The sequence below is a fragment of the Antennarius striatus genome, chromosome 19 (assembly GCF_040054535.1).
Source record: "Antennarius striatus isolate MH-2024 chromosome 19, ASM4005453v1, whole genome shotgun sequence".
Taxonomy (NCBI): domain Eukaryota; kingdom Metazoa; phylum Chordata; class Actinopteri; order Lophiiformes; family Antennariidae; genus Antennarius; species Antennarius striatus.
The window spans coordinates 3457501-3480976 of record NC_090794.1 but is presented as its reverse complement, the minus strand read 5'-3'; the positions used below and the strand labels follow the sequence as shown (position 1 = coordinate 3480976).

Sequence of the window (23476 nt, the reverse complement as noted above, 5' to 3'; positions counted from 1 at the left end):
CGGCCAATAGACTCGCCCGCTGACTGACCCACCCACCAACCAACAGACTAACCCACCCAACCCCCCCAACCAACTTACTCAACCATAGACCTCCCCCCGACCGACCCACCAGCTAACTGAATCAGTTCACTCAACCACCAACCGACCCAAACACCAGGCAACCGACCAAACCATCGGCCAACAGACCCCCCCCACCCACCCGCCATTTTTTTATGTCTCATTTCTTTTCAATTAAAGTGTCCCGTGGCTCAGCACAGGTTGGAAGCGTTCCTACCGGGATGCCCCCCCACGTAGATGGGGTCGTTGGTGTCACAGGTGTTGGAGCGAGCGTTGGGACTCTCCGCCTGGCTCTGCCTCCCGTCCACCACCAGCTCCACCCTGTGGCGGAGCTTCCGGGCCACGACGGAGTGCCATTGGCCGTCGCAGAAGCCCTCCCCTTCGGGCACGTGCTCCGCCGTGATTCGTCCAGCGCCGTTGTCCACGTGGAAGAGCAGCTGGGATGGAAAAATAAATTATATATACTGTAGATTAATAACTATTATTTATATGTTAATTACCACAGAACTACTGTTATAACAGTTAGCTTAGCAGGTCTGCTAACCGGTGCCTCAACAATAAACAATCCTCATAACAATGACAGCTTAATGTTTTATAAAGACCTATATTTCAGTTTGTCTTAAGCTGCTTCTCTGCTGGTTGCTTGGCAACTGCTCAGTCAGGTCATTGTTCACATGTCACACGCTCGTCCATGACATAGTTTTTTACCTTCCTGCCAAAGGGACACGTGTTTTGTCCTTAGCTACCAGTAACAGGTGGGATAGGAGAATGGTGTGTGTGTGTGTGTTCAACATGAATCTGATCTTTACCCTCCCCTGGATGATTTCCAGTCCCAGTCCGTCGCTGGCCTGGTTGCTGACAGCCAGAATCACTCCGTTGGTTCTGCTGGTTCTGAACTCGAGCGCTATGGACACATCCAGACCCACTCGGTACGAGGAGACTACGCAACGTGAAAAAGACAACACAATCAGTCGGGACCAGATTCAAGATTGGAAATGCAAGAACAGCAGAGTTTATAAAGGGAAAATAAATTGTATAAATAACATTTAACTACATAAAACAAAATTAAAAAGACAACACATACTGCCTTTTTTGTTGCAGGAATGAATAAAGACAAATTTCTGACTAGACTATGAGTCATCATCTCACCTGCTTTCAGGAAGCCGGAGCCGTCAAAATAGGAGCCCGTCTCCGTGGCGACAAAGCACCTTCCCACCATGTGACTGGATGTGGGCGTGGCCATGTTCAATTTAAAGTCCTCAATGACCGTCTCAGTGCGACCTGGGTGAAGAGGATTGGAGGATGATAATCAGCTGGAGGCAAAAATTTATTGATGATTATTAAAGAAATGTTTGATAAAAGTGCGTCAACAATAAAAACCTGTGGTAGGCGATTTGACGCTGACCGGACTCCCCACCATACTGATGTTACGGATGCACCCGTTGATGCTGTAGAGAATCTGGAAACAAAGGAGAGATTTAGTTTGGATTAAAAAAAGAATCCTCGATTCATTGGCGGATCAATTTCAGTGAAATCATCACACCGACTGGAGAATTAACACATTCAAAAATAACTAAAAACACATGGAGTCAGTTATTAACAAACATGTCTCTCACCGGTCCTATTCTCTTGCTGGTGTAGTTTTTAGGCAGTCCACCAACGTACAGCAGCCCCACCACGTCCAGCAGGTCAGCCTGGGGAGACGACGGATTATCAACACAACTGTAAACCCGTCCTGATCCTGTGTGGATCATTTCTCCTACATCACTACTAACCTTCTTCGGACTGGTGATCTGTTTGTTGTAGCGCCAGTCGACGCTGAGCAGACCTCTCTGTTTGTTACGACTGACCCGGATCTAAGAGGGGGAAAGAAATCGAAACCAGGTGAGCGACGGCGTTGGTCTCTTTAAATCCAACAAATATACATCAGTGTGTGAAGATAACGCGCCCCACCTTGTGCCAGTTGCCGTCGTTGATGGAGAACGGGACGCAGCCAGACGTGTTTCCGTGACCGAGGTCATAACCCAGACAAACCTGCCCCTCCTTGACCTACAGGAGGAGACGCGGAGGGTTACGATGGAGAACATGAAGCTCTGATCTCCTGAAGGAGCTCTAGCTGAGACCACAGGGACGGAATCAGGACAAGACAAGGAAGCTACTCGTGTTACTGTCTGTGGGTCAAACTGGGAAGTGACTGATCTGGACAGAACACCAGTAGATACCTGTATGGACACAAAGTCAGCGTGGTTGATTCTGGCCATGTAGAGGACCAGACCGGACTCCTCCTTAGTCCTCAGATCAAACTCCAGTATTAACCTGAGAGAATAGAAATGCAGACGATTTGATCAGTAAAATCACAACCCAACGTCTACACTCTGTACAAATACAGGTAGGCCTCAACACACAAACATGATTGGTTCCAAGAGGTTGTTCACAAATTGTTATTAAATTTGAGTCTATAATCACCATTTGAGGTCATTTAAATGTCATTACAGGTACTTCTCTAAAAACTAAAGTATTATTCCCCAAGAATGACCAGAAAAAATTACAGAACACAAAAACGTAATATATTCCTGTAGTACTGTAATGTAACTTTAATATCTCTACCTCTGCTGAATGAATTTTGTAGAGGCTCTATCAAGCTTTAATCTACAGGTTTTTCAGCAAATTTATCTTGAATGACGCGCTGATGACGCACTTCCTGGTCATCAGACACGCCCCTTTATTAGATTATTCAGTTTTATTTACATAAACCCCTTTTTTTTTGATCATTGTTTTATTTCATTAAGTTTCTCAGTTAACTCCACCAATAATTAACATCAACTAGCAAAATATTCGGAGTTCAGCGTTAGCGTCAGTTAAAGCTTTCGAAAGAAACCCAACCCGAAAGAACGGTTCCTACATTATTTACCTCCTACAGAGATAACAATATAAAAAAGGTAAACATGAAAAAAATAAAATACAGGTGCATTTCGTTTCGACTTAAGTAGTTCTCCATTATACCTGTTTAAAAAAAACAAAACAAGAACAAATAATTAAGTTTACGTAATCACCACAAAATCATTAAAAGAACGTAAATCACGTTACTGTACAGTAATAATAAAATCATAATCATAATAAAATACATACAGTACGTATAGTTCCAATATCTCAGACACAACAACAAACAACAAGATGTGGAGCTGCCTGAATGCAGCGGTGCTGCCCCCCGCGGAGGCTGTGGCAGAAAGCGGAACTGCAGGACAATAGTCAGATATTGCATCGCTTTTGTATCTCTGAAAGCTGAGGACTACCTGTACTACACAAATACTAAAATAAATATGTGAACACTCTCATTCTGAACACACACCTCTCTCTGACTTTGGTGTCATCAAAAGCGAAGCTCATGTGGCTGTTCCTGGTCAGTCCAAACTGATAGGCCTTCTCCAGGGCCGCAGGGGCCACAGCTGACGCACAGGAATCCTGGATATCGAACACAACACGTCTGTTAGACTGACAGGGAGTCAGCGCTCTGCTCTCATCACCTCCTGTCAAACTCTAACACCTGAGCAGAACACATGTCAATCACACTAATAGGGTTTGTGATCTGAAGGGGCTGGAGAGACGTTTGGTCAATAACCTATTTCTATACATGAATGTATGAACAGAGCAGAAATGAAGAGCTGACAGAAGACATCTTAAATTGGCACGTTGCTACATGAATTTATTACTTTACCAATATTTATAGTGCAAAATATCTGACTGAATATTTTCCATTTTTAAAGAATATAACTTAATTTTTCATGGTGCAGTTCATCCGCTGTCCACAAGGTGTCACTGCTACACAAGACAAGTCACGACTGTTTTCTCGTCCCTTTCTCCTGTAGCTTCTCTCCTCTCTTCCACTTGCTGCTTCTCTCTTCCTCCTTTCCCTCACATCCTTCCTGTCATCAAAAAAAGTCTTCTCTGCTCTTCATCCAGTCCTCCCCACTAGTCTTCCTCCCCACTTCATGCTCCCACTGTGATCTCACTTTCTCTCACTTTCCTCCTCTGTTCCTTCCTCCTGTCAGTCCACCTCACTCATTATTTCCTGCTGTCTTGTGTCACTCTTCCGGCAGCTTCTCTTCGTTCATCTTCTCTTTTCATCCTTGCATCAACACATCTTCCATATGTCCTCCTTTCCTCCAGTTTGTTCTCGGCTTTCCCCTCCCACCATTTTCTTTCTATTCCTAACTTTTATCAATCCTTCCCTTCTTTCTTATTCTTTCACAAGATTTGTTCATAGTTTTTTCCACTTAACTTCATCTCCACTCCTCCCTCTCCCTCTCTCTTCTTCCTTCGTTCTTCATTCATCCTGCTGCCTCTCGACCTTCATGCTCTTCTTATTCCATTTCCCTCTGCAGTTTTCTCCTGTATCCTCCACTCCAATGTTTGTCATTTTCCTCCTTCCTTTAAATCAAAACTTTAACCACTTTTTTTCCTTTTTCTCTTGTACTCTTCCTTTTTCCTCCCTCCTCATCTCATCTCCTTTACCTTCCTCTTCACCCACTCCTGCAATCTTCCATCCCTCTCCTCACCTGTCCTCCTCCTCCTCTTCCTGCCCCCTTCCTTCTGGGCCCTTTTCTTCCCCTCTTGAATACATCTTTTCACGGATAACAAAGCTGTGTTGCCATCCATCCGGCGTTGGCATGAGAGGACGAACGTCTCAGGTGATTGTGCGTTTGCATGTGTCTTAATCTGGCCTCCTTCCCTTGTTCCCTTTCAAGTGAAGACATTCCCCACATGGTGACCTTGCTTTGTTGCCGCTGACACTCACCTCTTATCGTTCTCTGTCCTCATATCCGCTCCTCCTCCTCAACCTCCCTCCTTCCCTTCCCCTTTCTCAGTCTCTTCCCGTCTAACAAAAGCGAGATGTCACCGGCTCAGAAGCTTTTCCCTTCTCTCTCCTTTCATTCCTCTCCTCCGTCTTTCCATTAAGCCGACAAAAGGCGGGCGCCGCTCCGTTGAAAAAGACTCTCCCTTTCTTTCCTCCTCTTCCTCCATGGCTGCACCTTTTCTCTCCGCTCCCATCTTTCCTCTCTCTGTCTTCTGGTTTCTTTCATCCCGCTCTTCTCCAATCCCTCTCTCTTATCCCCTCTGCCTCTTTCCATTAAGCTAACAATAGGAAGACGGTCTCCCATTCAGAACGGCCGGTCTTTTGGTTGGAGGTCAGACCAATAGAATCAGAAGTCACTTTTACGTATGTGTGTGTGTGTGTGTGTGTGTAGTCAGAGTGCTCAGTGATCGCACATCCCAGCTCTGCTTTATGCAGGTTTCAAACACCCCCCTTTGGCCTCTGGTAGTAATTAACTGAAGCTACAAATGTTTTACTGCTGGACTCCTGACCCAGTTAAAGGCGGTGCAGCGTTCAGGAGACATACGCTGCCAGTCGCCGTTTTACTTCATGGCGTTCCAAACTTGGCTCTCAAAAGTGTAAAATCCTCCAACATCTACCAGTGCAGGTCAAACGGGATCGGGAGGAGCTCTGCAAGCTGACTGCTGTCTCTGGGTTAAAGAATCACCTGACAGGAAGTAGCTGCAGCATCACCATCGCCTGACGTGACGCTAACATCACCTTTAGGGTTTCAAACAGCGATCCGATCTATAAAAGCTCCTTTGATTGCAGGAGATCTTCACGACTCCCTGAAGACGGCGGCGGCGACGAGGTTTAACATGATCACATCATAAAAAATGAAGACATTTAATTTGTTTTTGCCTCGAAGCCTCTTTTAGGCTTTCATGTCAAGTTGCTGCTGCAACAGTTTAAAACCATCAAAACCCAAAATAAAGACTAAAAGCACCGGAAACGGATCGAGTGTCCACTTCTTCTTTTCCATAACAGGGAATAAACGCTGATTTAATATTCAGGAAAACAATGCATGCATTAGATGAAGATGATGATGATGATTATCTATAAGATGTGATGAGGTTATAAGCAAAGCAAATAAAGAGGGCGGGTCAAACTTGTGAGTGGCTGCTTGTGAAGTCTGGTGAACATGTGTGTGTGTGTGTGTGTGTGTGTGTGTACCACGTCAGTGCCGGGCTCCTGTTTAGCAGTGGGCGTGGCTGCAGTACCAGTAGGCGGGGCAGCAGGTGCAGCAGAGGGCGTGGCCTCCTGCAGGTCAGCAGTCAGGGCGCAGGAATGCAGGGGATTAGTGGATGGATGACAACAGTGTTAATGACCAGCAGGCAGCCTTCATAAACACGCCGTAGAGGTTAATGAGAACAAAGACATTTCTGACCCAGAGATGAAGCAGAAATTTAATAATAGTATTTAATAAAAAAAGTTTTTCTCTTCCCGTTGTGAGTGTATTTATTAAAATCAAAGTTCTGTTTCTGAGCTGAGAATCTACCCGACTTCCTCTTTGTTAAGATTTCAGCGTGACTGAGTGCAATTAGAGAGCAATGATTCTGAAAGCTAATTAGAGGCGGCTGTCACGACATTATCAATCAGAACAGGACGTTAAAAAAAAAAAGGAAGTGGGAAACACTGAATCCAGTCTCCGGTTTTGAAGCACCCTTCACCTTCTGCCTCGCCGCTCATCCCGACCTGAGGGATGGCGGGAACAGACGACGCAGCGACGGGGGAAGTGGGAGATGAAGAAGCCTCTTAATTCAAGCACCGGCTGACGCCGTTGTTTACTGTTAACTCGTGATTATCTCCTCCGTCTGACAACATCAATCAACAGCTAATGGGAACGCGCATGTTGCGAGCAGAGCGCCGTCACCTGAGCAAAAAAACAAAAAAAAAACACTTTAGGAAGAATAGCGATCATAATGACAATAATAATAATAAAACTACTGGTAATAAGAGTGCGTTTAAAAGCGTGAAGCGATCTGAGAAATGCTGAGTCTGTACGGGCAAACGGATCACGACGTCTGGTGAGAAATGTCCTGCTGTTCTGTACCGGCGTAATGGAAAGCTGTTCCAACAGTCAGCAAGATCAGCATTAAGGAAATACCCGACAAATGAAACATGGGTAATAAAGATAATTACTGAAGAGGGTCTGTTAAGTTGTAGATGGAGACTAAAAGAGCTATCCCCCCTCCCCGCAGCCTGTATATCACAGGGCAGATGAATTTACAGCCCATAAAGCAACAAACCACAGACTTATAGCGAATGTGGCGCGGCGTTTCGGCTCTGTGCTGCATGATCGATGTCCTTATAGAGGTGTAGTTTAGCAGCTAACTGGGTAAGCGATCACCTCTAACTGCTGTAAGGCTTTTATAAATACGTGAAATACGTCTCACGTTTGCCGAGGCCGTGACGCCAATGACTCACCGCCCTACCGGCCTTCGTAGCGCCACGTGCTAAAATGTTAACTGAGGAAGCGTTTTGGGCTCCTGTGGGCTCATAAAGCATAAATGAAATCCACAGCTAGCGTAGCGTAGCGCCGCGGCTCCACGCCGCATGACAGGCTGCCAGAGGTGGAGTTTAGTGGCTCAAGGCTAAAGAGGCCATAAAGTAGAGTTAATGGGCTGTACAACTGCTATGTGATGAAGCGCTAAGCTAACACGGCGAGGCCGCCGACACATTTCAGCAGAGAGGAATGGGTGTGTGTGTGTTTGTGAGAGGGATGGTAAGAAAACAAAAGAAGGTGATGAATGGATGAGTGTCTGTAAATGTGAACACACGACGTCTGTGTGTTAAAACTTTCATCATTTACTCGCTTGTGTGTTCCAGTTATTTGAATATCTTCTAATGTAGGCGATGAAACTGAAGCCTGTGTGTGTGTGTGTGTGTGTGTGTGTGTGTGTGTTCAGTCGTCCAGAGTGTGTCCTATGCTAATGTGGCTCACAGCAGGAGGCCCCGGCAGCGGCGGGACGACGGTGGGAGTCATCGGAGGAGTCAGCGGCTTGGAGGAGTCCTCCTTCTCTGTCTCGGGTTCTTCCTCATCCGGCAGAAGAGGAGGAGGAAGAGGGGCGAGGTTGGGGCACTGGCCGATTTCAGCGTTCTCAAAGGAGACGGGTCGGGAGAAATCTGCTAGACTGAGAGACGAGGGACAAAAACAGCAAGAAAATAAATAACAAACAAAAAGACGAGGGTTCCAGGTCCAAGCCTAACTTCTTAGTTTAAAAAATAGTGTAAAATGAGTGTTTCCATGGCAACTTAAAAGTTATTTCATCACCGCCGTGAGGACTTAAGCGTGACTCGGGGTTACATACACGGAGTTGATCATCAGGTTCCAGATGCATCCCTGGAACGGGATGTTGGCCCTGTTGGACGTCTGCTCCACGTCTGCAGGAATACCACCGAGGAAGACGCGCCTCAAGCTCATTGGCTGGTCGTTGGGAAGCGCCGCCTCCCTCTTCGCCTCCTCGTCCACCTGGACGGCAAAAGATCTGGAGGGGAAAACGCACGGAGACGAGCGTGAAGGAAAAGCAAAAGAAAGTGTACAGACTGAAGGGCGGGTTAAACTCCGACCTGCCGGGCAGCCTCTCTATACGAAGCGAGTGCTCCCTGCCGTCGTTCAACACGCCGTGCTCCGGGCGTCGGATGACCCGGCGTGGGCTGTGGCTGCCGGTGAACACCAGCACCTCCAGAGAGCCTTTGTTCAGCATGATGGAGAAGAAGGGCTGCAGGAGACGGAGGAACGTTTATTATAAAGGGAATTAAGAACCCGACTGATCCAGAACCATCCTGATCTGAGGCAGAACCTACATTACACTGAAATTTTTTATTATAGTATAAATATAATTTGGCTCAACATGGATTAACCTCCCCCTCCTTTCTTCCACCCCCCCCTGCATGGGGTCATTCTTTAAATGTATGTCAGGAAGAGGGGAGGAGGAGAAACGAAGGACGAGGGGAAAACGGAGAGATAAGAATTGAAGGGTGGAGAGAAGACAAACAGGAGGGAGGAGAGAGTGGGAATTAAAGAGTCAAAGGCGAAAAGGGGACTTGAGAGGGGAGGGGTGGGTGTGTGTGTGTGTGTGTGGTGGGGGGTGTATAGATAGAAACTGGAGGGAAACATAAGAGGTAGCAGAGAAGAGGAGAGCAGGGAGGAAAGGATAACAGGAGATGAGAGGAACAGAGAGGAGAGGATAATAGGGGGAAGAGATGAGAGGGCAGAGAGCAAAACAGCGAGAGAGAGCGACGGGGGGAGAGAGGGAGAGAGAGAGAGAGAGACGGAGTGGAGGTGGAGAGCAGCGGCGCAGGGTCAGGCTAATTTGAATTTTAATTCACTGTGTGCCAGAGGGCGAAGTGGGAGACAATTTACCACCTGAAAATGGAATTTCAATTTGAGGTCGGGGACAAATTGAACTGAGATGTAGCTACAACATGCCTCTCGCTGTGCTTTCACACACACACACACACACACACACACACACACACACACACACACACACACACACACACACACACACACACACACGCAGATTAACTCACACTTTCACATGAGTGACGCACACACACAATCCAGTATTACAGATGAACATGCAGAGACACAGACATCACGTTTATATACAGTTATAACCTGACCTGTGTGTGTGTGTGTGTGTGTGTGTGTGTGTGTGTGTGTGTGTGTGTGTGGTGGGACCAAAGCGAGCAGAAAAAACAAACAAAAGGATATTTTTTGTTTGTTGGTGTAATATTTATGAGCCGTTCTAATCTCCTCATCTTAAACTGCTGTAATAACACACCTCGGCTCCCCTTTATTTTTATGTATTCTTTTGTTTTAGGGTGTCAGTTTTCTGTTGGGGTTTGAATTTCTGTGTGTGTGTGTGTGTGTGTGTGTGTGTGTGTGTGTGTGTGTGTGTGTGTGTGTGTCTATTTACAGAAAGTAGGTTTAATAAACCACAAACAACAATATGGGTTTAGCTTTAATCAGTTCATCAATAAAGATGAAAAGTGATGAATTTAAAGTGTGATTTGTTAACGCTGTTTCATCGTTCAGCAAAACCAGGAGAGGAAACAGAAGTGTGTGTTGGTTCTATTCCAAACTGAGCACTGCTCTGGGATCAGCACACATTTGAAATTACCCAGAAACCCCCTGTTTCAGCCGTGATGGCGGGCAGCTGTCACATCCAGCATGATGGCTGTCCTCCAGTCCACAGATGGACTCTGTGACAGGAGGGCTTCCATGGTGAACGTCCTTTATGAAGTGAACGATGGAGCGGAGACATTTCTTTCCCTCTGAGTTCATCGCTCTCCCTTCCTCTCACTAGAACCCTTCAATCTCCTGCTCTAACCTCCTTCCTCAATTTCTTTCCATTTATCTTCTCCCGAGCCCATTCTCTCTTTCGCTCTACTATCAACTCTCCTCATCATTTCATCCCCCCCCCACTACCACCCCTCAACCCCTCCTCTGTCCTCTGTTACATTTTCGGCTTGCATCATTTCTCTTCTTCTTTGCCCTCCATCCTTTCTTTCACCTCCACATCTCCTTCCTCTGTCCCTCCTTCCTTTGTCTCCCGTCCTCTTCTCTCTTCCTATCTCTCCGTCCCTCACTAAAACATCCATTAGTCAGGGCCAAGTAGAGTTGATGGTGTTTTTAACCTCGCTTAACCTTTCTCTCCACACACACACACACACACACACACACACACACACACACACACACACACACACGCACACACGCATACACATATACACGCACATCATGCCCTACCTGCCAGCATTGTTAGTAAAAATAGATTTATGCGTTCAGCAACCAGTGATGATGGATAAGCTGCAGGTAACCCTCTGTCCTCTGTTCACACACACACACACACACACACACACACACACACACACACACACACACACACACACACACACACACACACACACACAACATGCTAAAACACGAAAGAACACACAAACATGCTAAACACACCAGCAAACAAACGCACACACACACAGAAAGGCCTGTGTGTGTGTGTGTGTGTGTGTGTGTGTGTGTGTGTGTGTGTGTGTGTGTTCAGGTGTATGTACACGTGTGTATAAGATAATCCAATCAGCATACATGCCAACAAAATCTCATTAATACACACTCATGCAAACACCATCCACTTAGGGAAAAAGTACTTGTGTGAAAATATGTGTGTGTGTGTGTGTGTGTGTGTGTGTGTGTGTGTGTGTGTGTGTGTGTGTGTGTAGCATAGTCAGCTAAAAGCACCAACCTCTCCAGACTGCCTGCGCCTCCTCTTGGCGTTGAAGGTGTTTGGGTTCCGCGTCTGTGTGGGGAACACGTTCAGAACATCAGGATCAGAGAACACACCGATATCTGGAGCTCATCGGTGAAACCAGACCTGCTGGTCCGTCAGCGGAGCGCCCCCTACTGCCAGCAGGATGGTGCCGGTGTCGGCCAGGGTGCTGAACGACAGGCTGATCTCCGTACCCAACCCCAGCGACAGGGCCCCCAGCTCCACGTAGCCCGGCTTGGAGAAACTGACCGTGTGAAGGTTCTGAAAGACAGACGTCAAGTCAGTGAAGCTAAAGAGTTTCACACTAAAATGACACAAAATAGATGAAAGAGTAAAGAGACACTCTTGAAAAGTTTTTCTTTGACCACGATTAAACGAACGAGCTTCATTGAGTCGAGTCAAGGCTTTATTTCTAAGACTGACGTGAACCGAGAGGTTCAGCCACTCGTCATTACGACTTGGATTGATGTGAGTTGGAAATGCACACACACACGCACACACACACACACACACACACACACACACAGACGCAGAAACATCATGGCAAAGAGGAGAGGATCACAAAGACCTTGATTGTACACAAACACACACTCAACCCTGGACCATTCTGTTCCTTTATACAGCCTTTGTACGTATGGAGTGAATGAATGGTGAACGACACTAATACATGGAAATCAGTGAAAGCCTCGGGAAATAAAAACTTCAATATAAATTCACAGCAGAATGTGTGTGTCTATTAGAACTGCACTGATTACTAATAGTTGTGTGCGTGTGTGAAAACCAAACAGTGTTTAAATGTTCATTCTATTTCTGATGCGTCTCTGCTTTCAATATCTGTATAGGTGACGTTTTACTTAAGTAAATGTATAAAAGAACCAAAAAGAAACTGACAAATTAAATGAAGCTACAGGCAGGAAGAGCCCTGCTGCGTCTGGGGTCACACACTCCTACCTCCACGTTGCATCCTTTGGTGACTCCAGTATAATCCGAGCTGCTGAGGAGATTATATGGAGTCCTGGAGACTTCGATCTCGTGGAGGCATCCCGCAAAACGCTTCAGCGTGATCTCAGGCCTGTGGAGGGATTGAATCAGTTTCAGCACGGAAATATTTAACGTTAAAAATATTCCAGAATCCACAGTCGTCGCTGTTTCTCAGCAATGCGATGTATTTTCATAAAATGTGAATTTACTGCAGCGGTGTAGCCTTTTGCATCAAGTATCCAGGAGCATCTGGATGCCAACACTAATAATTTGAATATGCCGTCTGTCAATTTTTGTGTATGACCTGAGATTTATTATAGCACTCAGTTTGTGGCATAATCGATTTCAATGTCATGTTGTGAATTTTTATTATTCAAGAGGAAAGAAAAAAATAATCTTCGGCTGTGATCACACTGAACATGTGTTTAGTAATTACATGGCACCTTTTTATTTGTTTAGTGCTTTATTTTTTTTGCAGCTCAGCAAAAATTATTGCTTGCAGTGCTACAAATAATTGTTTGAGACACTAAGATTTGCATCTAAAGTGCATTTTGAATATGATTACGGCGACGATGCCTGGAGGGCGGGCATAAATGTGAGAAAATCACAAAGAAATGTTGCTGACCAGACAAACAGATTCAGACGGATGCAGGACAGGAAGTGATTTCTAGCCGCCGCGTGGAGGAGCCTTCAGCCAGAGGACACAAGCCGAACGCTACACGGGCTACGCAGCGTGACTAGCATAGCTACCATCATGCACAGGGGAACGTGTAAAACAGTGTACAATATGATCGAGTATGAGATTTGCTTTCCATTATTTACCTGGCTGTCATGCTGTTCAGATAAAACAGAACATTAAAGCATTAGCAGGTTCACAAACACAGTTTGAACTAGTCAGCTAGTTGACTAAGGATGGCCTCGGAAAAAGACATTACGTGTCGATAACAGATTTAGATCAGTCTTAAAATGGTCGCAAATGACATTACATAAAAATTACAAGGACGTCAAGAAGCTGTGCCTTTTTTTTTAGCAAAAACAAATGCATGATAAAGACACCAAGTCAAATAAATGTGAGATATTATGGGCTTCCTTGCAATAAATGCTTTCATAAATGTACGGACGCGTCTGCACCTGTAGTTTCCAATAGTCGGCAACCCCCCGAAATAAATCTTCTGGTTTTCCCTGAGGTTCAGGCCGGTAGCTGAGCCTTGGGACGTGGCCACCATCTTCTCCTCAGCGCCGCCGTCGATGTCCACTACGGTCACCGTCGCTGTGGAAATAGTTAAACAACATCAGACGGCAGTCGGGTCCACAAAGGCCCACCTAGTAAAGACTGTTGTTGTCATGGCTACCTTGTTTCTTGTTTCGTGACATGGTGAGGGATTTCCAGCGTCCATCGTTGTGACGATTCTCTGTTATGGCGCTGCCGACGCCTGACCCGAGGTCAAAGGTCACCTTCACCTTGCCCTCCGACAGTTCCAGGGACATGAAGTCTTTCTGCAAAAAGACAATTAGTAATAAGTAGGATGGATTTAATCGATAACATTGACTATCACATCGTTAGCAAAGTTTTAATCTGAATTATGAATATCGTTGTTAATATTATTGATTAACTTCATCTCCGATACTTTTGACCTTCAGATAATTTTCTTCAGGCTTCTCTACTTATATTAATCCTTCTTTTTGTTGCATACGTACCATATCCTCCGTGGCTAAATACATTAGCAGGGAGTCGGAGGAGAACGTTCGGAACTTAAAGGTCACGGTGGAAATGTTGGGGTTCCATCTGTTGGGGCGTCCCACCGCGGCGTAGCCCTCCCCATCCAGCTGCACTATCCCCTCGCCATCGGAACGCTGGGGGCTGAAATAACAAACATTCATGCTGAGCTTTATTTCCCATCCAAATATCACAGGGGTTTGAAATGTCACGGAAATAAAATGACAGAGCCGGAAAGATGAATCGACCTCGCAAATATTAAAACTGCAGGAAAAAGATGAAAAATAGGAAAAGCGTGCGTTTGTTTACCTGACCACACATCCCTTACAGTCTCCCTGTCTGTCTCTGTAGTTCCACAGCCCGATGGGTTTGCCGTCCAGGAAGGTCTCCCCCATGCAGCCGGTGAACGTCGACGTTCGTACCGCATCTGCTTTCTGAAAGATGAGTGGAGGACGATTAAAAAAAAAAAAAAAAAAAATTTAAAAAAGGCAGACAGACGGGTTCTTGATGTTGTTGGACGTAAAGAGACACCTTAACACTGCCGAGGATTCCTCCGACAAACAGGTAGGCGTTCTGGTCCACGTCCAAGATGGTGTAAGCGGTGGGGGAGTTGGCGCTGGTCGGGGTCGGCATCATACCGGCCTTAGAGCCTTCCAGAGGATAAACTGATATGGTGCCATTCAAACCGTTTCTGTAGGCAGAGAGGAAGACAAAGCAGAAAAAAAAAGTTTGATGTTTTTCCTTTTCTGCATCTCCTGGAAGACGTCTGCGCTGACTGAAGATGCAGGAGTGAGTATTTTATGATTTGTTCTGCAGGTGCTAAAAGATGAATGATAGAAACATGTCGAGGAACCAGGTTTGTAGCCGTGGAATGCAGATTTGCACGGCGGAATTCATCTCCCACCTCGGAGTTTGTTTTCATGGCAGGAGCAGCATCTCGGTGTCGTGTACGGGAACGTTTGAAAGATTTAGAGTCGGTGTAATCCTGCCGGAAAACACATTTGGGAAATCTCTGCGATGGTAATGCATGGTGCAGGTGGGACGTCTGCTCGGCGCCAACGGCTCGTGTGTCGGACGGTAAGTATACAGCTTGTGACAGAGAAAAAGTGGATCTTCTAGATTATACTTTATCTATGTAATGATGTGGTGCAGGTTGTCACGGCTGCACTGCTCTTGATTTCCCTGGTGAAACAATAAGTTTCCAGCGTAGCAGGAACCAAAAGATGCTCCTTGGCTGTTAGGTTTATTTTCCCTGCTGCTATTGGTTGGATGAAATTATAGATCGGCCTTTAATCAAACATTTGATCATCCACCATCATGTTAACAATGTATCTCCTGTTTGGATGTGTGTGTGTGTGTGTGTGTGTGTGAGCCTCTTACCGAGACGCCTCTATCCTGTGCCAGCTCCCGTCGTGGATGGTGTGATGGGGGTACTCTACTCTCCCAACGCCGGAACCCACATCCCAGAGGAAACTGACCTTCCCCCTACGCATCTCCAAAGCCAGGAAGTCAACCTGACACACGAAGAAGATTCAAAAAGAAACATGTAAAAATCAAGGAAGGCCTGTTTTTGAGTCCTGGGAGACGACATAATGCTAATTTTGTGACTGCAACAGTTTGTTAAGGTGGATTTTAAATGATGTAGCCGGAACATGTAGCATCAGATAAACCCAATCTACATTTTATCCAGTCCAAACACGCAAATCGATCACCCAAATCTCACGCATCTCAATCAACTTCCGACATGTCTTCACGTGCATCCAACCGTGTGAAGGATGACGTGAGGAAAATTCACTTTACATGTCAGAGTCGCACAAAAAAAAAAATCCATTTTGATGCCTCCTGCTTTTAGCTCCCGGGAACATGCGAGTTACGCAACGCGGTTGGGTTCTGATGCAAAATGATGACGACTAGAAATGTTAATTTCTACTACAGATAAACTTATGGATTATTTATGATGCAGGGAATAGTGGAGGATCAAGTTCACACCAGCGCTGCTCTATCTGAGGGTAGAAAGGCCAAAGTTTTCTCATTCTGGCTCTTTAAGTGGATTTCACACGGTCGTGCTGTATTTTGATTAATGGACTCATTACATATGCATGAGCCCCAAAAAAATTTAATAAGAGAACTTTGAGCATACGCACTCATCTGGATGCAGTCTCAAGTACACACACACTATTATTATTCATATAGTATTATGCACAATTAGAGATTATTAGGAAGTCACATTTGAAGACACAATTGACACACGCACACACACACATAAGAACACACACACTTATCTTTCTCTCCGGGGTAATGGTGATTATTCATTAGCACAGATCACAGGGCGTCATCGTTATTATTCAACTAGCAGCGCAGACTATTAGTGAAATGTTTGGGACACACACACACTCACGTGCATGCGTGCACTCGCGGCGTTATTATTTATACCGAATTCTTCACTATTTAAGAGCAATGGTGAGATACACATAAAAATACACAAACACACACACACACACACACACACACACACATTCAAGACGTCTCAGTCAGATGAAGAGCAGTGATTTCTCAAGGGAAATCAGGGGAAAGCAGAAAGCAACATAAACTTGTTGTTAATTGCTGCCGCGCTTTAGGAAACGCACACACACACACACACACACACACACACACACTGCACACGCTTATGGATTATCAGAAGGTACCAGTACCTTAAAAACAGTGAGGGGTTAGTAGGGGTGTTAGTAGGGGTGTGTCAAGAACCTTTAATTATTATTATATCATAAAAATCACGCTGGGATTGTGTGAGTGTGTATGTGTGTGTGTGTGTGTGTGTGTGCGCTTCTATTCTGTGTGTGCATTCCGAGTAAGATTAATGCTACACAACACGCAGCACCTCAGCGTTGTGTTAAATATGATTAATGCTTTACTGCACAGCATTTATTAAACGTGAAATGGATTCAACAACATTTAACCCATAAAGACACATTGGTTACACAAACACACTTAATGGATGTTAATACACAACAATACATCACCCTCTCGGGGACGGGTTAGCTCTATCAGTTTATTGATTATATAGATCAGATATAGATGACACTATATCCTGTATTGGTGAGTACATGGAGAGTATATTTACGTATTTGGCAGATCCCAGGTAGAAGAGCAGGTTCTCAGGAGTGGTGGTTTTAACGTGGAGGGTGATGGTGTTGTACCTCCCTTTCCTGATGTCAGGGCGGTAACTACGGAGACAGTCGCCGCCTGATGACACGGACACTTTGATCTGGACAGAGGAAGGAAGCGATGAGGAGCTTAATATTCATTTGGTGTCTTATATCCTGCTTTTCAAAAGTGTTTGCTCTTTAAATTTTGACAACTCACTGAGTTCGCTTGTTTCCTGGCCTGGTTGATCAGTTCCTTGATCTGTGAGATGTTCCGCCTCAAATTGTCCTGCAGCTTTTTGATTGGCTGCAGCTTCTCCAGCAGCCGATCAGCCTCATCCTCCAAATCCTTCACCTTGGCTCCTGCAGCGTGGACTGAGGAGAGAAAATACCATGATGACACAGAAGAAGTTGGTAATCTCCATCACTGACGGTGCGTGGCGTATGACAGCGGCGGAGAGAGTGCAAAAAGACCTCCAGTAGAGAGAGAACAGAAGACGACCAATAACTTTGGAAATCCCAAATATTACTCAAAGGAGGCAGAAGAGAGAGACTGAGAAGCCTGCGAGAGCCAAACAAATTAGCGTTTAGCTTAGCATTTAGACGACTTCTTCTATTCTACATATTGTAAAAGCTTGAAACTGTGAAATAATTCAGTCAATAGAAAGAAAAAGACTTCCATGCTTGGCGATGTGCAGCGCTCCCATGCTCGAGCAGAGAAGAACTGAACCGAGGCACCAATATTAGAAGCAACTACCATTTACCAATAGCGATTAAAGGTCATTGAACTAAAGGGTGGTGCTCCAATTCTGTTGTTAAAATTCGTCATATTGACATGGACGATGGGGATTAACATTAAAACTGGTGTTGCAGTGATTCCATAGGTGGTGATTTTATAATAATTTGCATTTATCCATTAAGAAAAGACACAAATGTCTCAGAATTTGAGCTGAAAAGAAAGTGTATAATTTGTTATTACAACACGGTATTGGTGCACCACTGACAGTAAAGGTTTGTATTAAGTAGAAATATACATACTGATGGCTGTGGGGATTGAAAAGAGAGAGACAGGGAGACACGGATCAGGTTTCGCTTGAATTTGCTGATTTATGTCGATCGGAAACAATAAATTCACATCCCAATAAAAGCTTAAAAAATATTTTTAAAGTTTAGAAACTTTCAAATTTGTCTGAGTTGTTTTAACTTTACTCCAGAAACACGACTCTTTAAGGAGTTCATTAAAAACAGATTTTTTAATGACCTGACTCAAACTTTTTTTTTACTGGTTTTACTGGGCTAACCGCTGGTAAACAACATTACTGTTTTTCTCGGGGTCCTGGATCATCTGATTGGCTGTGTTGACGGTGTCCTCCAGCTCGCTGTAATTCCTCTGAAGCCCACTGAGCTGCAGGTTCAGGTCGCCGAGGCGATCCAGGACATCTATCGCCGTGGCGTTAGCATCCGCCGCTACGGCCTTAGTGGCTGCGAGCCTCGCTGCTGTGTCTAAATAAACAAAATAAACACGGATTATCAAGTGTGGAGTGATATATGTTACTATGGAGATGATATATATGATACAATTCCACGATCTGAATATAAAATATTTTTCAAATCTTTCTTTAAAGCAGGTTTTCGGTGAACTCCGTCCACAGATATTTTTTTCTGAAATGCAGATCAGTCTTTCAGGACAGCGTGACACGTTATTTGTGGTATTTTGAACTCACTCACGGGCGTTTGAATTTAAATTGAAAACATGTTTTTTTAACCTCTGGGTTATTTACGATTTGTAGCGGCTACATTTCCAGCTTCCTGCGCGTCGATCCGAATGCAGTCATGCGGATCGCGGCGGCGGCGCCTCTCGGTGAGTCCGTGCACGAGGAATGACACGTGTCAAGCCGAGTTCACCAGAGCGGCTGACCTCTATCAGAGTAGCGATATTGATCCACTCGGTTTTTTATCTCTCTGCTCCCACACACACACACACACACACACACACATTTGTGCAGTCCTACCGTTGGGGATAGCGTTGAGCGTTTCCAGAGTTCCATTCACAGCCTTCAGCAGATCTTTGGTGTTGTCTCTGGCTGCTTTTACTCTGCTCTTTAGCATGGCCACGCTATCTGCATTCTCTATACACACAAACACACACACACACACACACACACACACACAATTAGTTCAAGTCTCCTCATGGACACACTTCCCTGGTGTCACTAATGCGGAAGAGTGACTGTGGGTAAATCACAGAGAGGCAGATGAAGAGAAGAACTGCTTCTGTCATGTATGTGTTGTCTTTAATACCTCCACAGGCTGTGACAACACACACCTGTGTTACACACACACACACACACAAACACCTGTATTACCTGTGACATCATTCTGAAGCTGCTTGGCTTGGTCAAGAAGTCTGTAACTCTTCTGAAACATCTCCTGAGCAGCTTCCTTAACTGGTACCTCTGATCCTAAAGCCTACACACACACACACACACACACACACACACACACACACACACACACACACACACACACACACACACACACACACACACACACACACACACACACGTATATGTCATTTTACTACCAAGCCAATCAGAGGCAGAGTAGAGTTATTGTCATTAGAGCCACACACAGAAAAACAAACTGATGACATCACCGCCTCCAGCTTTCATCGACAACTACATTTACAGAATACAAGACAAGATGATGAGAATAAAATAAAAGTGTTAAACAAGGTTAGAAAAAGGGGTGAAGAAAACTAATAAAGTCAGGCGCTATAAAAAGAAGAGAACGGAAAGAGATTTCAGGTGGGTTTGGTGATGATAATAAAAAATCGAGGAGGTGTAAAAGAGAAGGAGGACGAGGACAGAGAGGAGCTTTGATCTCTCAGGCATGACTAATGGAGCACCGAGCTTACACCACTGTTACTGCATGGGAGACACACAAACACGAGCCTGAACGTGTTGAGAGAACCGCTGCTGTGTACAGAACGATTGAGGCGTTAATGCATCAGCAAAGTTCAGCCGCTGGTCAATATCCATGTTTAAAGCAGAGACGGAGTGTTTTTATTTGAATGAATCACACGTAATGGGATAATTTATCAAACCCTGAAATAAGAAATGGCTATTTCAGATTGCAGCCAATGGGGGGGGGGTGTTGCCGTGCACGCTGGCGTACATACCAGCGCCAGTGCCTCGCTGGCCCTCTGTTTGGCCGCCTTTGCCTCTTTCTCTGCTTCATCCACATTGGCTTTAATGTTGCTGTAGGCCTTGAAGGCGGCTGTTGCGTTGAAGGAGAGGTTTTTGGCTTCGGCCAAAATACTGCAAACAGGAAGAGGAAGAAAAGAGAGACCTGATGTCAGTTTATTTCTCCAGTTTTTATAGTTTATGCTCAGTAAAAAAAATAAAAAAAAAGATTTCTCGCATTTGTGCCTCGAGGGAGGTGATAATTATTTTAGTCATATTACTTTCACCTAATTCATGAATTAATCTCTGGGTTCACAACATCTGCAGCATCATTAAGAAACAGACCAAAATACCAAAGGTGATCGAGGTACAACTAATCCTCCAGCTAAAGATCATAAATATGATTATGTGCTGATAAAAAGTTTAAATAGGTTGTCATACATCCTCGATAAATGTATTACATTTGCACAATCGTGGTGGTGTGTTCACGTTTACCCGTCCAGAATGGCTGCAGATTGGTTGAGCTGCTTGGCGTGCTCCTCGGCGTCGTGCACGTGAGCCGCCAGGCCGCCGTCATTCAGACCGGCGGTCAGGTGACTGACTTTATCATCCAGCTGGTCGTGAAGAGGACCCAGCTCATTCCCCATCTCCTCCAAGTCCTGCAGATAAAAACAGATTAAAAACACACCTATAGGGGTGGGGGTTCACCACCCATGAGTGGTCTGACTTCAGCACCTCCATCTCCTTATTAATGTTGTCAGAAAGCTGGTTGGCTTCGTCCAGCAGACGTTCTCCTTCTCCCAGGACGTCCTCCGCTTCCTGTTTCACTCCGCTCACCGCGGATCGCTTCCTCTGCGAACACACAACATTCTGATGATCCGATGCACGACGATTCAGGATAAAACTGAAGATTATTTCATGGTTCTTTCCTACAGAAATGATCTTCTAGCGTGTTGCTTTCTGATAACGCCCGTGAGACTCGCGTGTGTGTGTTGTGTTCACCTCCAGAGCGCTGAGCTTAGCCTGGTTTTGTTCAGCCAGCGTTCCAGCCTGCCTCGTCTTTCCCTGGGCAGAGTGGAGCAGATCCTGCGCCTCCTGCAGCTTCCCCTCATGGTCTGAGAGCTTCTCCTTTATCTAGGAAAGGAGATGATGAGGAATTAAGTTAATATCATAAATACAGGGATGTACAGAACAAAGGGGCAGAGATTAGATGCTATAAGAACCTCTGCTTTCAGGTCCTCTGTGGCCTGATGGGGGTCGCCAAATAACCTCTTCACTCTCTGGTACAACTCCTCTGCGAGGCTGGAGAAAAGAGGATGGGAGAGATTAGATTATTTATATTTATACACCGGTGATTTAACACGGTGTTGTTCTCAGTTCATCAAACTGCAGCGATGGAATAAGTTAATACATGAAGGGAAGAATCTACACAGGAGGGGGGGGGGGGGGGAGACGAGTTTCTGTGTCACGTAACCGAGCCTCTGTTGGTGTAGAGACAATAACGACTGAATGCTGAAGAGCCGGAATGATTATCAAGGATTATCTTGATGAATGAGAATCTACACTAACATATAAACTAGGAAATACACTAAAAAAAACAACAAATCAAAACAAAAGGTCCAAATAAATCAATCAATAAATTATGAGTTCATGTCGGATATCAGGAAAAGACACTAGTTTGAGGATCAATTCAAGATCTGGTCAACAACATTAAAAACAATTAAAACTTGTATTTAACACGGTGGATCTTACATGAAGTCACATCAAGGGTTTCCTTCATGCATAAAAGTTACTCATTGGACTAATTTATCCTATTTGATTGGTTTATAAAGCAGTCCTGTTTTGGAAGTACTGTATTTAATACAGTTTAATAACCAAATGTTTAGTGTAGCATCTTTTCATCTGTTGTGTTGTATTACCTTCAGCATTCATTAAGACAACCAGGACCTCTTGTCCTCTGGTTGTTCACTCAAAGGACGGTCACACGGTTGTAACGATTGGTTTGATGAAGATTTAATGAACCCTTTGGGGGATGGAGCGACTAGGAACAGAACGCCACCCAGTAAAGACAAACGATATTCATCAGCGCTTATAAGAGAAGCAAATTCAAAAACTAACAACACGCTGAAACCACACAACAAACGGTGAAGTATAAGGTTTCTATATGCGCATCGGCTTTGATGGTTCTGCTGAAGCATCCCTTTAACGTCGGTTGATGTTTTCTCTGCTGCTCAGGCAGAAATCTGCCCTCCAGGTTCAGTCGAATAATCAACTGCACCCTGACAGACGAGGCGTTCAGTGGCAGAGGCAATTTCTCTTTGTCTCACTTATTCTCATGCACTTTCTCTCCGACTCTCTGTCCATCTGTCAGCTCTCCTCTCCCTCTGCGACTTTCCATCTCGCAACACAATCGCTGCGCGTCTCTCCCCGCTTCTCCCCCTTCAGCTGTATGTACAGTACTTTTAATTAACTCGTCGACCTCTGCCACCGTTCGCTGTTGAGAGCCGGGGAAAGGAGGGCTGAAGAGAATAGATTGCTAATTCCATCAAATGTCTAGAGAAAGTGAGGAGAAAAAAAAAACACACACACTTTGCGTGAACCCGTGGCTTTAAAAATTCGCTGCAATCAGACGTTTGCTGAATGGCTTTTAATTACGATGCACCTTGTGTTAAAAAACAAGCACAAATAAAAACCAAGAAAGTGAAGTGAAAGAAGCTGAAAGTTTAAGGACAGGTGGTTATGCATGAATTAAATCCTATTCCACTTAACAAAAAATGTTTTTCTATCATTCCAGGCATTTTAGTCAGCTCCATTATATACATATGAATGGTTTTTCAATGCATTAGAACACCTTTTGAATCCTTCAACACTTAAGACAGCTTTAATAACCCTTTGTGATATAAAGACAATCACAAGGCCGTACAGATCAGAAGATAAATATTATCTATAGTAAGAATATTCATATCTTACTCCCTCTCCTCCTCAGCGATGCCCTTCTCCCCCCCCAGCTGTCGTCTCCTCATCTCAGCTAGCATGGCCTGGATCTCCTCCTTTATCTCCGCCAGGCTTTTGTCTGGAGCGCCGTCTCCACGCGAGAGGGTCCGGTTCAGCTCGGCCGCCTTCAGCTGGAGGTCTGCACACACACACACACACACAGACACACACACACACAAAAGCAAACTGTTGTTCAGATACTGCAGATGGAGATCCAGCTCAGGGTGGAAAAGTATCATCACAAATACCCA

At 45.0% G+C, this 23476-nt stretch overlaps 1 protein-coding gene across 5 annotated transcripts in view; it reads right to left on the bottom strand.

Moving 5' to 3' along the window:
* lama2 (laminin, alpha 2) overlaps nucleotides 1–23476 on the bottom strand; it is a 120106-nt gene that overhangs the window by 1383 nt on the left and 95247 nt on the right. For 2 of the 5 annotated variants that reach the window (XM_068342850.1, XM_068342853.1), the window contains exons 39-72: nucleotides 23202–23364; nucleotides 21455–21533; nucleotides 21234–21365; nucleotides 20967–21083; nucleotides 20727–20890; nucleotides 20228–20366; nucleotides 19413–19515; nucleotides 19059–19175; nucleotides 18367–18549; nucleotides 17267–17421; nucleotides 17025–17168; nucleotides 15284–15417; nucleotides 14435–14594; nucleotides 14213–14337; nucleotides 13885–14047; nucleotides 13539–13683; nucleotides 13318–13456; nucleotides 13009–13020; nucleotides 12157–12277; nucleotides 11311–11466; nucleotides 11182–11235; nucleotides 8501–8652; nucleotides 8242–8418; nucleotides 7875–8064; nucleotides 6104–6190; nucleotides 3407–3519; nucleotides 2280–2373; nucleotides 2011–2106; nucleotides 1833–1913; nucleotides 1674–1751; nucleotides 1438–1516; nucleotides 1207–1338; nucleotides 867–997; nucleotides 275–494 (exon numbers count right to left, since the gene is read on the bottom strand). In XM_068342850.1, coding sequence (XP_068198951.1) covers nucleotides 275–494; nucleotides 867–997; nucleotides 1207–1338; nucleotides 1438–1516; nucleotides 1674–1751; nucleotides 1833–1913; nucleotides 2011–2106; nucleotides 2280–2373; nucleotides 3407–3519; nucleotides 6104–6190; nucleotides 7875–8064; nucleotides 8242–8418; nucleotides 8501–8652; nucleotides 11182–11235; nucleotides 11311–11466; nucleotides 12157–12277; nucleotides 13009–13020; nucleotides 13318–13456; nucleotides 13539–13683; nucleotides 13885–14047; nucleotides 14213–14337; nucleotides 14435–14594; nucleotides 15284–15417; nucleotides 17025–17168; nucleotides 17267–17421; nucleotides 18367–18549; nucleotides 19059–19175; nucleotides 19413–19515; nucleotides 20228–20366; nucleotides 20727–20890; nucleotides 20967–21083; nucleotides 21234–21365; nucleotides 21455–21533; nucleotides 23202–23364 — 4335 coding nt within the window. The remainder of the gene's footprint in view (nucleotides 1–274; nucleotides 495–866; nucleotides 998–1206; nucleotides 1339–1437; nucleotides 1517–1673; nucleotides 1752–1832; nucleotides 1914–2010; nucleotides 2107–2279; nucleotides 2374–3406; nucleotides 3520–6103; nucleotides 6191–7874; nucleotides 8065–8241; nucleotides 8419–8500; nucleotides 8653–11181; nucleotides 11236–11310; nucleotides 11467–12156; nucleotides 12278–13008; nucleotides 13021–13317; nucleotides 13457–13538; nucleotides 13684–13884; nucleotides 14048–14212; nucleotides 14338–14434; nucleotides 14595–15283; nucleotides 15418–17024; nucleotides 17169–17266; nucleotides 17422–18366; nucleotides 18550–19058; nucleotides 19176–19412; nucleotides 19516–20227; nucleotides 20367–20726; nucleotides 20891–20966; nucleotides 21084–21233; nucleotides 21366–21454; nucleotides 21534–23201; nucleotides 23365–23476) is intronic. The other 3 variants (XM_068342851.1, XM_068342855.1, XM_068342852.1) reach the window with 2 other exon arrangements.